The 14,945-nt window shown below is 41.3% G+C and overlaps 1 protein-coding gene and 1 long non-coding RNA gene across 4 annotated transcripts in view; one reads left to right on the plus strand and one right to left on the minus strand.

The window, feature by feature from the left end:
* Positions 1-14,945, minus strand: part of MMEL1 (membrane metalloendopeptidase like 1) — a 125,555-nt gene that overhangs the window by 71,878 nt on the left and 38,732 nt on the right. The window contains exons 1-2 of one of the 3 annotated variants that reach the window (XM_075839393.1): positions 5,857-5,962; positions 3,479-3,642 (exon numbers count right to left, since the gene is read on the minus strand). In XM_075839393.1, the coding sequence (XP_075695508.1) occupies positions 3,479-3,632 (154 nt within the window). In that variant the 5' untranslated portion in view covers positions 3,633-3,642; positions 5,857-5,962. Of the gene's footprint in view, positions 1-3,478; positions 3,643-3,910; positions 4,428-5,856; positions 5,963-14,945 lie in introns of those variants that run through there. The other 2 variants (XM_075839391.1, XM_075839392.1) reach the window with 2 other exon arrangements.
* The window catches only part of LOC142661805 (uncharacterized), a 113,755-nt gene that overhangs the window by 37,386 nt on the left and 61,424 nt on the right, over positions 1-14,945 (plus strand). The gene's annotated exons all lie outside the window — the stretch shown is intronic.

Genomic DNA, 14,945 nt, shown 5'->3' on the forward strand with positions numbered 1-14,945 from the left:
GGGGCAATTTTTTACTTTAAGCCATGCCTCTAACTCCCTTTAATCCCTGCCAATACACATCCAGTCCCCTTTGTGCACCCACACAGTTATAGCGCCCTCTTTTGTGTAACAGACAGTAATAGTTCTCCTCTGTGCCCTCATACTTTCATAGTGGCACACAGCAATAGTGTCCAAACACAGTGATGATATCTCCTTAGTGCGCCCCACACAGTATGATGCCCCCACAGTGCTCCCAAACAGTATTCTGTCCCCATAGTGCCCCACACAGTATTATACCTCCACAGTGCCCCCACACAGTATCATGCCACCATAGTGCCCGCCACACAGTATGAACCCCTCATTGTGACCCTACACAGTATGATGCCGCAATAATACCCCCACACAGTATTATGTCCCCATAGTGTCCCCACACAGTATTATGTACTCATAGTACCTCCACACAATATGATGCCCCCATAGTGCCTCCCCACACAGTATAATGCCCTCATAGGGCCTCACACAGTATTATGTCCCCATAGTGCTCCCACACAATATGATGCCCATATAGTGCCCCTACACAGTATTATGCCCCCATAGTGCCCCTACACAGTATTATGCCCCCATAGTGCCCCCAAACAGTATCATGCCCCCATAGTGCCCCTACACAGTATGATGCTCCCATATTGCCCACACACATTATTATGCCCCCATAGTGCAGACACAGTACAGTGCCCCCATAGTGCCCCCACACAGTATAATGTGGGGAGATTGTTGCCCTGCGAGCAGAATGCAGATTTCACTGTTTAATGCAGCCTGTACTCTGTAAATGGAGCAAGCATGATAAGAAAAGTGTTGCCCATAGCAACCAATCAGAATGCCCATAGCAACCATAGGAGAATAAGAGCTAAAATCTGATTGGTTGCTATGACCACCAGTTTTATTAAATCTCCCTTATTGTATTAATGAGCATCCCATGACTCCCTCTCAGGTGCAGCAAACAGTGCCAGGGAGAGCAGTCATGGGGAATTTCTTTTCCCCCCTTCCCTTCACTATTACCCATATTACTACCTTTTGTAAGGGTGTATTCACACCTGCTGATTGGCACCAGTAGTATGCCGCTTGGGCAGAACCGTGCACATTTTACCACGACTACTGCACTTTTTATAGCGTCTTTTTTTCTTCACAGTAATTACAGGTAAAACGCGTTTCTAAAGTGTTTGTGACGGCACGACACTCTACCGGCGCTTTGTGGCACGTGAGAATACGCCCTGAAAGGAAACATAGTGGTGAACGTGGCTCCAAGGATGAATTCACTAGTGAGATTATATTTTCATAAACATTATTAACCCTTCCTTATTGACGTTACAGAATATACAGATGTAGCAGAGCCAAATGTTTTTTTTGTTTTTGTTTTAGGGCATTGTGATAACTCACTGAGCTGAGATAGTGAAGTCACTTTACCTGCAGCCCTATGGTAAACCACAGATGTCTTAATCGTGATACCACCATGTGTCATATGACAAACTCAGCTCAACTATGACGTAGCAGAGTTAAATATGTTCACTGAAATCAATAAGAGAACATTTTCTCTGTGTGTTATTTCTGTATAAACAACGGAACAGAATAATGTTTAAAAAGTGCAATGGGCTTACCAGCAGTCCTATGTAAGGACGCTGATGTAGCACATATCACAACATCGGCTCTACTACATCTGACAGACTCAGCTCTGCTACATATGTATAACTATAGACGGTGTCCTGGCAGTGACCAGCACTCGTTTAATAGTAATAATCATTTCTATTATGACTGATCGCCCCAGGACTCAGAAATCAATACTGCTCCAGTTGCTGCTGCTCCCACCGTGTAAAGAAATATTCCAGGGTTTATAGATTTGTATAGAAAGCAATCTGTCTCCGCTCTTAACCGGGTAATCATGCATGGCAGGCCGCAGTTAACCCTTTACGACCGCAGTTTCGCCTCAGGAGAACCGCCAAACGCTTCGAAACGATAACCTGACTTATTGATTTAATGAATTTACAGCTAATTGCCGCGGTTTGAAGGTGTTGGAACTGGAAATGTGTCGCTTGTCCGGCCAAATAATCGTTTACCTGGGATAGAATGTAAAATGTGTCTGTTTGTAGATACGGTATATATACCGATGTAGCAGAGCTGAGTTTGCTAGATATAATAGAACTGATATTGCTAGATATAGCAGAGCTTACAGTGGTAGATATTACAGAGCTGGGATTATCAGATATAGCAGAGCTGAGAAAGCCTAATGTAGCAGTGCTGAGATTGCTAGATGTAGTAGAACTGAGATTACTAGATATAGTAGAGCTGATAGTGGTAGATATTACAAAACTGGGATTATCAGATATAGGAGAGCTGACAGTGGTAGATATTACAAAGCTGGGATTATCAGATATAGCAGAGCTGAGAAAGCCTAATGTAGCAGTGCTGAGGTTGCTAGATGTAGTAGAACTGAGATGACTAGATATAGTAGAGCATAGATTGATATATATTACAGAGCTGGGATTATCAGATGTAGCAGGGCTGTGAAAGTCAAATATAGCAGTGCTGAGATTGCTATATGTAGTAGAACTGATATAGCAGAGCTGAAAGTGGTAGATATTACAGAGCTGGGATTATCAAATGTAGCCGAGCTGGGATAGTCAAATGTAGCAGTGTTGAGATTGTCAGATGTAGCAAAACTGGGATTGCTAGATATTGCAGAGCTGGGATTATCAGATGTAGCAGGGCTGAGAAAGCCAAATGTAGGAGAGCTGATATTGCTATATATAGCAGTGCTGTTGTAGATCTCAATATAGATCTAACTAATATGGTTGATGTTACATTTTTTAGTATCCCGGTTATTGTGTTTTTAATTTTTTTCCTTCTGCTTAGAGCTAAGATTACCAGATGTAGTAGAGAGAAGATTCCTAGATATTGCTGCATTTGGCACAATTTATCAGTATGTCTTATTTGTGGTTTTACATAGGACTGCAGGTAAACCTACCACATTATCTTAACTCAGTGAAGTATCACAATTCATAAATAATACAGCTCCATAGTGTTAAATGACCAACTCAGCTCTGCTACATTGTATTACTATTACACACATACATATTAAAGCTCAGTTTGCAGTCTGGCACAGCTCACAGCTCATGGCGCAATCATGTATTTTCTGTGGCTTTTGCTTAGGACTGCAGGTAAACCGGCGACAATATCTTAGCGCACAGATCTATATTGATCGATGAATGATGCAGAACTAAGAATAAATTGACAACTCTGCTATATCTACACACACGCACACACAGAAACACACGCTGCTGTAGTAGAGCTGGGTTTGTCATCTGGCTCAACTCATCTGGATATTACAATGTGGTTTTCTATAGGATGATAGATAAACTAAAGAGTGATAGTGATGCGCAAATGACAAATTCAGCCCTGCTACATAACGCATTGCAGTTAAGTGCCCCTCAGATTAGACCCTTCTTACCTTTATTAGTTGTGTATAAGACCAAGAGAGCAATAAGACCACAGGACATCAAGAAGAGCAGCACAGAGAGGCCAATTTCTACGATGCTCCAAGACTTTTTCACAGATTTATTGGATTTTTCTACTATGTCCATTTGACTCTCGGATTTCCCCATAATTGTAACTCTTCAAAAAAAATAAAAATATATATATTAAAGTGGCGAAGCTTAAAATCTGGTGCCCACAGCCCGAGCAGCTCACAGGAAGGAGAGAATGAAGAAAAAGAGAGAAGAGGGAGAGAGGGGGGTGAAGAGATATTAAGACCGGAGGCAGGGATGCAACCAAATGACAGCAAGCGGAGAATAACGCAAATCAGGCGGGAAAGGGTTAATCACGAAGGTCTATGAGGACACCAACTGCAGCGAAGACATTGCGCCAATCATCCCATAATTACATGTATTTCTCCATCTGATTGTCCGCGGTTTTGGCCGCTTCATTTTCCATTTCCCCCAAGTCGATGGCAAAATTAAGAATCAATTTTATGTTTTTTTTTTTTGTTTTTTTTGTTTTTGTTTTTTTGCTTTTCTATCCTTTGGTTTGTAATGCCGGGTCCAGGGATTGAATACTATAGATGGAGGAGATGGTGCAGCCGGCAGATTATGTCCATGCAATGAGATTGCGCTTCCTCTTGAGACCTCATTGAATCAGGAGGGGGGAACTATTGACCCTTATGATGATAACTGCCATAGGATCCGCTGGGTGCATTGCAAATCATAGTCATTGAAATTCTGCCCCCTCACTCAGGATCCATGGTGCCCGCTCCAGGGCATCTTCTGTCACAATACAATGTTATTGTGTCTTCCCGATTCTGCTGGGTGTCCCCCCTATGCTGCTGGGTGTCCCCCTCTACATTCCCTGCTAACTCCTTAAGAAAACTTCCGTGTTCCAATGAGCGGCTTCAGGGCTTGGAGTAACTATATCATCTACAGTGGGTGGGGAGGGAGGTTTAAAAACACAGGAAAAAAACAGGAGGGAGGGCACAGACAACCACAAATTCCCCTTGACACCAGTATATATATATATCACAGTCCGTCAGTGCATTCTATATACTGGTTCGGTATAGGAATCCTCATAAAATGAAGGATTAACCCTTTTCATGCATGGTTGATAGAAACCAAGGTATCAGGGTGTCAATAGATACATAGCACTTCTCCAAAACTATTGACAATCTTCAGTTTATTCTGCATTGTCCTAAAGGGCATTTGACCCTGAATCCTAAAATTAGTTCTTAAGTTGTTTTACAAAATTATTTTTAGTTGTTTCTTACTTATATCTGTTTCTGGGAAGTTGTGTGACCACCGATATGGGCGCTATAAACAGGTTATTCCCATCTCGCTTGGATATGTTGTCATTTGCTGAGCAGTGGGGGTCTCAGGGGTCCGGATGGGAGGAGCACTGTGCAGTTAAGAATTTAGGAGGAGCCACAGAGCACCGTAGCCCCTTCATCTTAGAAATTGGTCGGGGACAGGCGCCCACAATCAGCAAGTGACCGCATATCCTACCGACACTTACCAACTCTCCCAGAATGCGCCGGAGACTCCTGGAAAAAGGGGAGACCTCACGGACTCGGGGAACCTGCAGGCAAATCTCCCGGGTGCCGTCACAGACAACGTCCTGGTTCTGTATTAATTTACGAAGTGTAATATGGGTTCTGTATTTGTTTAGGGGTCTGTATTCATTTTGTGGGGGGTCACGCGCACTGTTTGTGATTCAAATGTTTAGGTTGGGGGTGTGTCCTATATAAATGGGCAGGGCAGTCCGAGTCACCTCTCTGACATAAGGACAGGACCTGTGGACACGTGCCCGACGCTCAATTATTATTTAGCCTTTCCTCCTCGGTCTCTGCCCAGTGCCCGGGTCCCAAACTTAGGACCTGCTGTATGGAAGGCAGAAACACCAGCAGTGACCACAGGCTGCACTGTTATCTATGAGAGGATTTTCTCGGCCTCAAAGCCTAAATATTGTTAATCCTGTTATAATGTACTGGTATAAAGACAGATATATAGACCGATGCCAGGACACAACAATAAGAAAAGAAAATACATAAAACGTAATTTCTCTAAGGGAGATAAAAAAATTCATTTTTTTTCCGGTAAAGTTGGTTCTAAATAAATACTGGCGGCAAAAAATACAATAAAACACATTGTTTTTATGCATATAATAAATAAACATCACAAAACAGTAAATAAGACATATTTGATATCCCCGTAGCCGTAAAAACTCGTACAGTATGGCGACCATATTATGGTGACCAGTAAATGGCGTAAAAAAATTGGACATTGTTTTTGTTTCGGCCTTTCCTCCATAATCAAAGTGAATGTAAATGAAGCGTTTACTTACATGTATTGCAAAATGTGGCCTAAAAAGACATCCACTTGTCTCCCAAAAATCAAGAATTACAACGATTTAAAAATAAAACAGTTACGGCTGTCGGAATGCAGGAAGACAAAATGACAAATTCTTCAGGCCACCTGAACACAGTTCCCAAATTTCCAAATGTGAAAGGGTGAAATTCAGAACTGTGACATGTGACTGCCTTTCTCCCTCTTAGGGTATGTTCACACGTTGTGTTTTCAGCGTTTTTTTTTTTACTTTGTTATTCCTTGGTAAAAGTGATTAAAAATATATTAATGTAAAAAAAAAAGCAAAAAATGCACAGAAACCCAGAAAAAATACTGTGTGTGAACATACCCCTTAGTGCCGGCTGTTATTGTTGTATTGTAAACTGGATAGGTGAACGGAGTCAAGGCATAACATTCTATGGACAGATTAGTAAAAGTTAATTTCCTTGGACAGCACTGGTCCCCTTGTGTCGACGGTAAGAACATCAGAAGAACAGTCACAAGTAGTAATGGTGGTATGACGGACTATGATGTCTAAGGATCTTGACATCTTATTGAAGGAACCATGGATTTTGTTCTATACCAGAAAATTATTAAGAGAATGTCCATAAACTGAAGTGTAAATGGATTATGTAGCAAGATGATGTGCTGAGATATAAAAGCAAGTCTACACCAGAATGGAGGAGAAACAACATGGATTGGTCTAGCCACAGTCTTGACCAATAGATATAATTTGGGAGGACCTGAAATGAGCAGTTCTTGCACGAAAACCTCCAATTGTGTCTGAAATAATGGGATGCAGGGAAGAATGTCTCCAGTAGAGGGAGCTGGAGTGTTGCTTCTGAGAATAATGTATTCAGGGGGGGGGGGGGTGTTCCAGTTTAATGTAAATGAAGCTTAAATGTTGTAATATAGAAAGTCCTGCAACATTCTGATATACATTATGTTTCAATTCATCTATATATTCAAGATCTCTGCTTGCTGTCAATGAAACATTCTTGTTTTAATATCCAGAGGCTGAAAACATGTACAAACCTAATACTTCTCACAGCTGAGTGTTTGTTATAATTGTATCCGGTCCAGATAATCCTTTGTAAACTAAACGGCCTGGACGCTAGACTGATTTTTCCTTCAATGATACATTGTAACAAACGATCAGTATCGGTGAGACTTGTGCTGCAGATGTGTTTAGCGCCCAGAGGAATGCCTAGACTGGATGAAATTGGGACAAACACTCAGCTCTGAAAATGATTTAGTCTGTACAGGTTTTTAGCCAATAAATGTATACCAGAATGTTTGTATCCACCGATAGCTTGCAGAGATCTTAAAAAATGGTAAGGAATTAAAAAAAACATTTTAGAAAGTTGCTAAACATTTTAAACAATTAGGTCTGTACAGCTTTTAGCCAATAAATGTAAACATGAATGTTTGTATTCACTGACAGCTTGCAGAGATCTTGAAGATGGTAGGAAATTGAAACACAAAACATTATAGAATTCAGAAAAAAACCATTAAATGGAGCTGTACTGTTATAGAAGCTATCTGTGGACATTTTTATTGTGCGCCACCTAAGAAATAAGGAGGAGTCAAAGAGGGGGAGGTAATAAAAAGAAGGCGGAGCATCATATAAGATTGTGTGTCAATAGTACCTATCAGGACATACTCCGTATAGATAAGGACATTGTATGAGGACCTATTAAAGGAACCAATGCAATTAATAAACGATCAATGAATTCCCAATCAAGAGGCAAGACCAAATAAGCCCCTCCCACTTCTCATCTGAGTCATGTGACCTATTTTGGCTCCGCTAAAAGGCTGCGAATACTCATGGAGGGGAGGAGCAAAAGTAACCAGCTGTTTTCCAGTCCCTGACTGGCACTTTAAGAGGCTGTTTAGGGGGTTTATTAGTAATGTAAGGTGGAGTCTCTCCAATACTAATAATTTAATGGGGTTGGCAATAAGCATCGTAAGGATATTTGACCCTTACCATTGTATTTGGATTTTTGTAACCATCTGTGGGTGGTTGGATATAATAAGATCACAAACATGAATTTACCGGCAGGATTATTGGAATGATGAAAATGTTCTAATGGGATCAGGCAGTTTGTTGGAAAATTCCTCTATATAAGGTTCTGCTTCTTATCAGGACAAATTACCAAGATCAGATTACTGAAAGGTGACTCTTTTTTTAAAAAAAAATTCTGAATCTTATTAGAATTGGAAATTTTGTAGACAGAGCTGTAATTATAAGGAACTTTTTTTTTTATGTGGAAATATGACTTCCCGTCTAAAACATCCTGCAGCGTGGGGCCGCTAATAGCATCACAAAACAATGGCGTCCATTCATCTGTGCGGATAAACACGAAAATAAGTGTATTCCGAGAAAGTGCTATCACAGGAAGTGTATATATACTCATGGTGGGCACATTCACTTATGTATGGCACTATTCTGCAGCAATGCCCCAGAGATTTACCACTGTATTAGTTAAAAAAAAAAAAAAAAAGAATAATAATAATAAAAAAATATAGAATTAAAATAAATAAAAACTTTTTAATGAAAGAAAAAAAGTTGTGAAATATTCAGTTCGGAAGTTTATTAGTTCTATCTGATTCCATTACAGCTCCCCCAGCAGTTTTCTTCCAGGGGTTGTCACACCAGGTCCAGGCTTAGACCACCTGTGCTGAAGGGGGCGCCACAGATGGCCTGCCACTCCAGGGTTGTGACCACCACAAATCTTAATATTATTTGTTTAATGTTATTTAGACATTGTAAGCAGTGTGAGATAAAGTTAATGCTGTTATTTGAGCACTGTATGTTGGTATTGTTATTTATGCAACTTTTTTGGCCAATCTATGGTACTAATATTTGGGCACTATTATTTTAGTACTATTATTTGGGTACTATTATGTGGGCACTATTATTTTAGTACTATTATTTGGGTACTATTATTTGGGCACTATTATTCGGGTACTATTATTTTGGAACTATTAGGGCATGACCACACGTGGCGGATTTCCTCCGCAACTGTCCGCATCAATGCCGCACAGAATCTGCGTTGCAGATTCTGCTGCGGATCTGCACAAAATGTGCAGTAAATTGATGCGGACTAGCTGCTGCGGACTGCGGGAAAAGTGCTTCCCTTCTCCCTATCAGTGCAGGATAGAGAGAAGGGACAGCACTTTCCCTAGTGAAAGTAAACAAATTTCATACTTACCGGCCGTTGTCTTGGTGACGCGTCCCTCTTTCGGCATCCAGCCCGACCTCCCTGGATGACGCGGCAGTCCATGTGACCGCTGCAGCCTGTTATTGGCCTGTGATTGGCTGCAGCCGTCACTTAGACTGAAACGTCATCCTGGGAAGCCGGACTGGAGACAGAAGCAGGGAGTTCTCGGTAAGTATGAACTTATATTTTTTTACAGGTAGCTGTATATTGGGATCGGTAGTCACTATCCAGGGTGCAGAAACAGTTACTGCCGATCGCTTAACTCTTTCAGCACCCTGGACAGTGACTATTTATTGACGTCTTCTAGCAACGCTCCTGTCATTACGGGAGCCCCATTGACTTCCTCAGTCTGGCTGTAGACCTAGAAATACATAGGTCCAGCCAGAATGAAGAAATGTCAAGTTAAAAAAGCAAGACGGATCCGCAGCACACATAACATGTGCATGACAGCTGCGGACTTCATTGCGGAATTTAGAATCTCCATTGAAGTCAATGGAGAAATTCCGCCATGAGTCCGCCACTGCTCCGCAACAGACAGAGCATGCTGCGGACACCAAATTCCGCTCCGCAGCCTATGCTCCGCAGCGGAATTTTACGCCTCGTCTAAACGAACACTGCTAAATTAAAGTGTAAGTCAATGGACAAACGGCTCCGCTGCGGATTAACGCTGCGGAGTGTCCGCAGCGGCATTTTAGTGAAATTCCGCCACGTGTGAACCCAGCCTTATTTTGGTAGTATTATGTGGGTACTATTATTTGGATACTATTATTTTGGTACTATTACTTGGGCGCTATTATTTGGGTACTATTATTTTGGTACTATGATTTGGGTACTATTATTTGGACACTTATTTTGGTACTCTTAATTGGGTACTATTATTTGGGTACTATTATTTGGGCACTTTTATTTGGGCACTATTATTTGGGTACTATTATTTGGGCACTATTATTTGGGTACTATTATTTTGGAACTATTATTTTGGTAGTATTATGTGGGTACTATTATTTGGGCACTATTATTTTGGTACTCTTTATTGGGTACTATTATTTTGGTACTCTATTGGGTACTATTATTTTGGAACTATTATTTTGGTAATTATTTGAGCGCTATTATTTGTGTATGTTGTATGTTGCTAATAATGAGGCACTGTTATTTGTACATTGTATGACTGTACACCATATGCAGGAGAAGGTATGGGGTCAATAGAATGTACTACACAGGGCATCATCCAACATAGGGCCGGCCCTTGAGTTCTAAGCAGACACCCCTATTTCATAGCATGAAAGGGCAAGGGCACACATACCATAGACACAGACTATGCGGCTGCTATGGGGCCTATTGGGTATCAAGAACCAGAGCAGGACTACCCTCTCCAGAGGAACTGAATTGGTCCAAAGAAGGGAGCGGGAAATTGGCCCAATGGTCATGGCAATGGGGTGAACGGAGGGAGAAACAAACACGAGGCCCTTCTGTCCTTGGTGGCAAAATGTGGCACCATAATGAAGGTCATTTTGATCTTTGTTATGGAGACTCCTCTCTTCTGTGTACACCACTAATTGCGTAGCTATAGTCAGGAGTCCGGGAATATATGTAGTCAGGGAAGATGTAATGGCGGCCATACTGGATGTCACCACAGTTCTTCCATCTGTAACTGGATGTAACTGGAGAAAACGTTGTAACAGCTTAATAGAAAGGGATGACTAATGTCCCATGCACACGACCGTAGTGTTTCTTACTGTCCGCAAATACGGATCCGTAGATATGCGCAAGTCATCCGCATATCTGGCACGCTGTCCGCAGATATGTTCCATAGTGCATCCATAGTGCATTCGTTTATTACGGATCCGCAAAAAAAAGAGAGGCTACAAATAATGTCACCAACATGTCATAACCCTTTGAAAAGGTCACATGATCGCTCAGGCGCCATTTTCTTGGGGAATCCCCTGCCTTTGTATAGCAACGCTTCCGCAATTACGGACAGCTAGAGATGCACATCCGCAGCCATCCGCAATTATTCACGCGCCCATAGAATTCCATGGGCGAGTCCGTGCCGCAATTGCGGACAGGAATAAGGCATGTTCTATATTTTGCAAATCATTTCTACGGCCCGGACACATATCAGTAAATATACGAAAAGGTGTCCGTGGCCAATAGAAATGAATCGGTCCACAGATCATCCATAGATAAAAGCTACGGTCGTGTGCGTGGGGCCCTGGGGACGTTTTCTTTTTTTAGCACTTAAATAGTACAAAATAGATAAACTAAAAATAAAAAAATAAAAATATCGAATTAAATACAAAATAAAACAAAACATTTTATTTTTTAAAAAAACAACATAAAAATGTATAAAATAAATTCACGGATCTATGGGATGTGATATACAAATACAACATTTAGGCTTCTGGCCCTGAAAGTTCTTCACAAGTTTAATACAGGTTTAGTAGGAGAGATCCAGGCCAACGTCTACAAGTTTCAGCTCATAAACCACGGCTTTGATCTGACAATCTCAGTAAGACGCCCGTGAGGCCTGGAGAGGAAAAGCTTTAGTCCGATTTTAAGACTGACCACACTTACTAGTGCAAAGTCCAGGACGTCGTGTTATTTTATTAATTTTGAGACATTGAGTAACTTTATGAATCCTTTGTTTTACTTATTTTCTACAGATTCTATGATACGTTTGACAAATGGGTGGAGCTAAATCGCTGTCTGTTTCTAAGGGCAACCAGCAGTTTTTTGAACACTTGAACATTGAGACATTAATTTATTCAAAAACTTTTCAACAGATATTCTCCTGAGATGTTCCTGAACTTACCAGAGACCATTTTCTTCCCTATTGTGAAGTTATGACCTTTGTTGAGGCTATGGAGATCTTCAGTTCTTCAGATATTCTCCTGAGATGATCCCGAACTTAATAGAGACCATTTTCTTCCTTATCATGATGTTATGACCTTTGTTGAGGCTATGGAGATCTTCGGTTCTTCAGATATTCTCCTGAGATGTTCCCGAACTTACTAGAGACCATTTTCTTCCTTATTGTGAAGTTATGACCTTTGTTGAGGCTATGGAGATCTTCAGTTCTTCTGATATTCTCCTGAGATGTTCCTGAACTTACTAGAGACCATTTTCTTCCTGATTGTGAACTTATGACCTTTGTTGAGGCTATGGAGATCTTCAGTTCTACAGATATTCTCCTGAGATGTTCCTGAACTTACTAGAGACCATTTTCTTCCTTATTGTGAAGTTATGACCTTAGTTGAGACTATAGAGATCTTCAGTTCTTCGGATATTCTCCTGAGATGTTCCTGAACTTACCAGAGACCATTTTCTTCCCTATTGTGAAGTTATGACCTTAGTTGAGACTATAGAGATCTTCAGTTCTTCGGATATTCTCCTGAGATGTTCCTGAACTTACCAGAGACCATTTTCTTCCCTATTGTGAAGTTATGACCTTTGTTGAGGCTATGGAGATCTTCAGTTCTTCAGATATTCTCCTGAGATGATCCCGAACTTACTAGAGACCATTTTCTTCCTTATCATGAAGTTATGACCTTTGTTGAGGCTATGGAGATCTTCGGTTCTACAGATATTCTCCTGAGATGTTCCCGAACTTACTAGAGACCATTTTCTTCCCTATTGTGAAGTTATGACCTTTGTTGAGGCTATGGAGATCTTCAGTTCTTCAGATATTCTCCTGAGATGTTCCCGAACTTACTAGAGACCATTTTCTTCCTTATTGTGAAGTTATGACCTTTGTTGAGGCTATGGAGATCTTCAGTTCTTCTGATATTCTCCTGAGATGTTCCTGAACTTACTAGAGACCATTTTCTTCCTTATCATGAAGTTATGACCTTTGTTGAGGCTATGGAGATCTTCGGTTCTACAGATATTCTCCTGAGATGTTCCCGAACTTACTAGAGACCATTTTCTTCCCTATTGTGAAGTTATGACCTTAGTTGAGGCTATGGAGATCTTCAGTTCTTCAGATATTCTCCTGAGATGATCCCGAACTTACTAGAGACCATTTTCTTCCTTATCATGAAGTTATGACCTTTGTTGAGGCTATGGAGATCTTCGGTTCTACAGATATTCTCCTGAGATGTTCCCGAACTTACTAGAGACCATTTTCTTCCTTATTGTGAAGTTATGACCTTAGTTGAGACTATAGAGATCTTCAGTTTTTCAGATATTCTCCCGAGATGTTTCCGAAGTTACCAGAGGAGCCCTGGAGCCATATTGTAGAACGCCAACTCCTACAAAGTTTCACCACTGTTCCAAGTCTTCAATAGGTAGATAGATGGGCTCATGGGGCCTTAGAAGTTGCCTTGTAACCCTTTCCTGACCAATAAGTTTAGCTCAATCAACATAACATCTCATGCATATTACATGACCCAAGAAGGCTCGTGGTGGGGCAACTTGTTGACACATTTGGTAACTGTTTTTGTGTTTCTGTCTCTGGTTCCAGTAATGCGTCAGGTCCATTAGGATACTTGACGTGTTGCAGGTGCTGTCACTTATTGCAGTAATTTCATTCTCAGGGTGGTAAAAATAACAGAACCTTCCATGTAAGAACTCCCAGTAAAGTACAGGCCGCAATCAACTAACCGAACATGACATTCCTCATCTGTGGAAGGGTTTCTGTGTTCTACAAATTATCTTTATTTTATAATGTAATCAACATGAGGATGTGTTTTTGCTTGCTTTGTCTGGTTTTGCTATTTTCAATGACAAAGACCGCCCCCTAGTGGAAAACTGTTTTAGTGTTTATGTTTTTTGTTTTTTTTTAATGAAAAGTAGGGCTAATATATTTTGCTATCTCCTTTCTTACCAGTAGAAGTAAGGGCGTAACTATGGGAAGTCCCTGGCCAGAAAGACACCACTATTAAAAATGACCATGCTATCGAGGGGGCCTCGCTAAATGTTTTGGGGTCCAGGAGCTTCATGTTTCCACAGTGTATGGTTTCCAGTTATCATTTTCTAAATATTTGTTACTTTGGGTGGAGCTTAGCTGTCACATGACTGTGTGCCCATGACCACCTATTTCTCTGTAGCGAAAAGTAATTACCATACAGATGATGCATTGCCTAGTGTGGGAAAAAATGTGTCATTGAGATATAAGCCGCACAGGTTTGTGGATTTCCATCACACAAGGTAATGGCATATCGCTAGGCTAAGCCATCATTTTGCAATCAGTGGGGGTCCGACTGCCGGGACCCCCACCGATCCTCAGAGTGACCGAGGTCGCGGTGTAAAGTCATTCACTGGTTCTTGCTGCTCCAGCCACCGCTGTGCAGGGAACTGCAGCATAGCCCCATTCATGTAAATGGGGTCAGGAGCGCTGCTGTACAGGGAAAACATAAAAGGGGGCGCTGCAGCCCCTTCATTCTCAAGATTGGTGGGGGTCAAGGCAGTTAAACTCCCACTGGTTGCAAAGTAATGGCATGTGCTAGCGATATGCCATTACTTTGTGTGATGGGAATAACCCTTATAAGCCCTGTCCCAAGAAATACTACATAAGCAAACTGTTATGAGTTTAGGATCTCTGATAAACAGCAGCTTTTATTACAGGGCAGCAATAGGGAATTAGGTTTCTCCACCGCTGCCCAGTTGTATTATTGCTCCTGCTCCTGTGACATCACTGCATGGCATTAGCAGATACGGGCTGTTTGATGACATCATGTGTGTCTGTCTGCGCTATAGACACAATACAGGCTTCCATAAACAGCAGTCCTTATTCTGTTTTATTTGCCGGGCAGCAGTAGGGAATAAGATCTCTCCGCCTCTGCTCTGCTCTTTTATTGGGTTGGTCCTGGGAGCAATTCCTATAATGAACGTGTATTAGGGAAGTGCTATTTATGCATTTTCC

Source organism: Rhinoderma darwinii, chromosome 10, assembly GCF_050947455.1.
Source record: "Rhinoderma darwinii isolate aRhiDar2 chromosome 10, aRhiDar2.hap1, whole genome shotgun sequence".
Classification (NCBI taxonomy): Eukaryota; Metazoa; Chordata; class Amphibia; order Anura; family Rhinodermatidae; genus Rhinoderma; species Rhinoderma darwinii.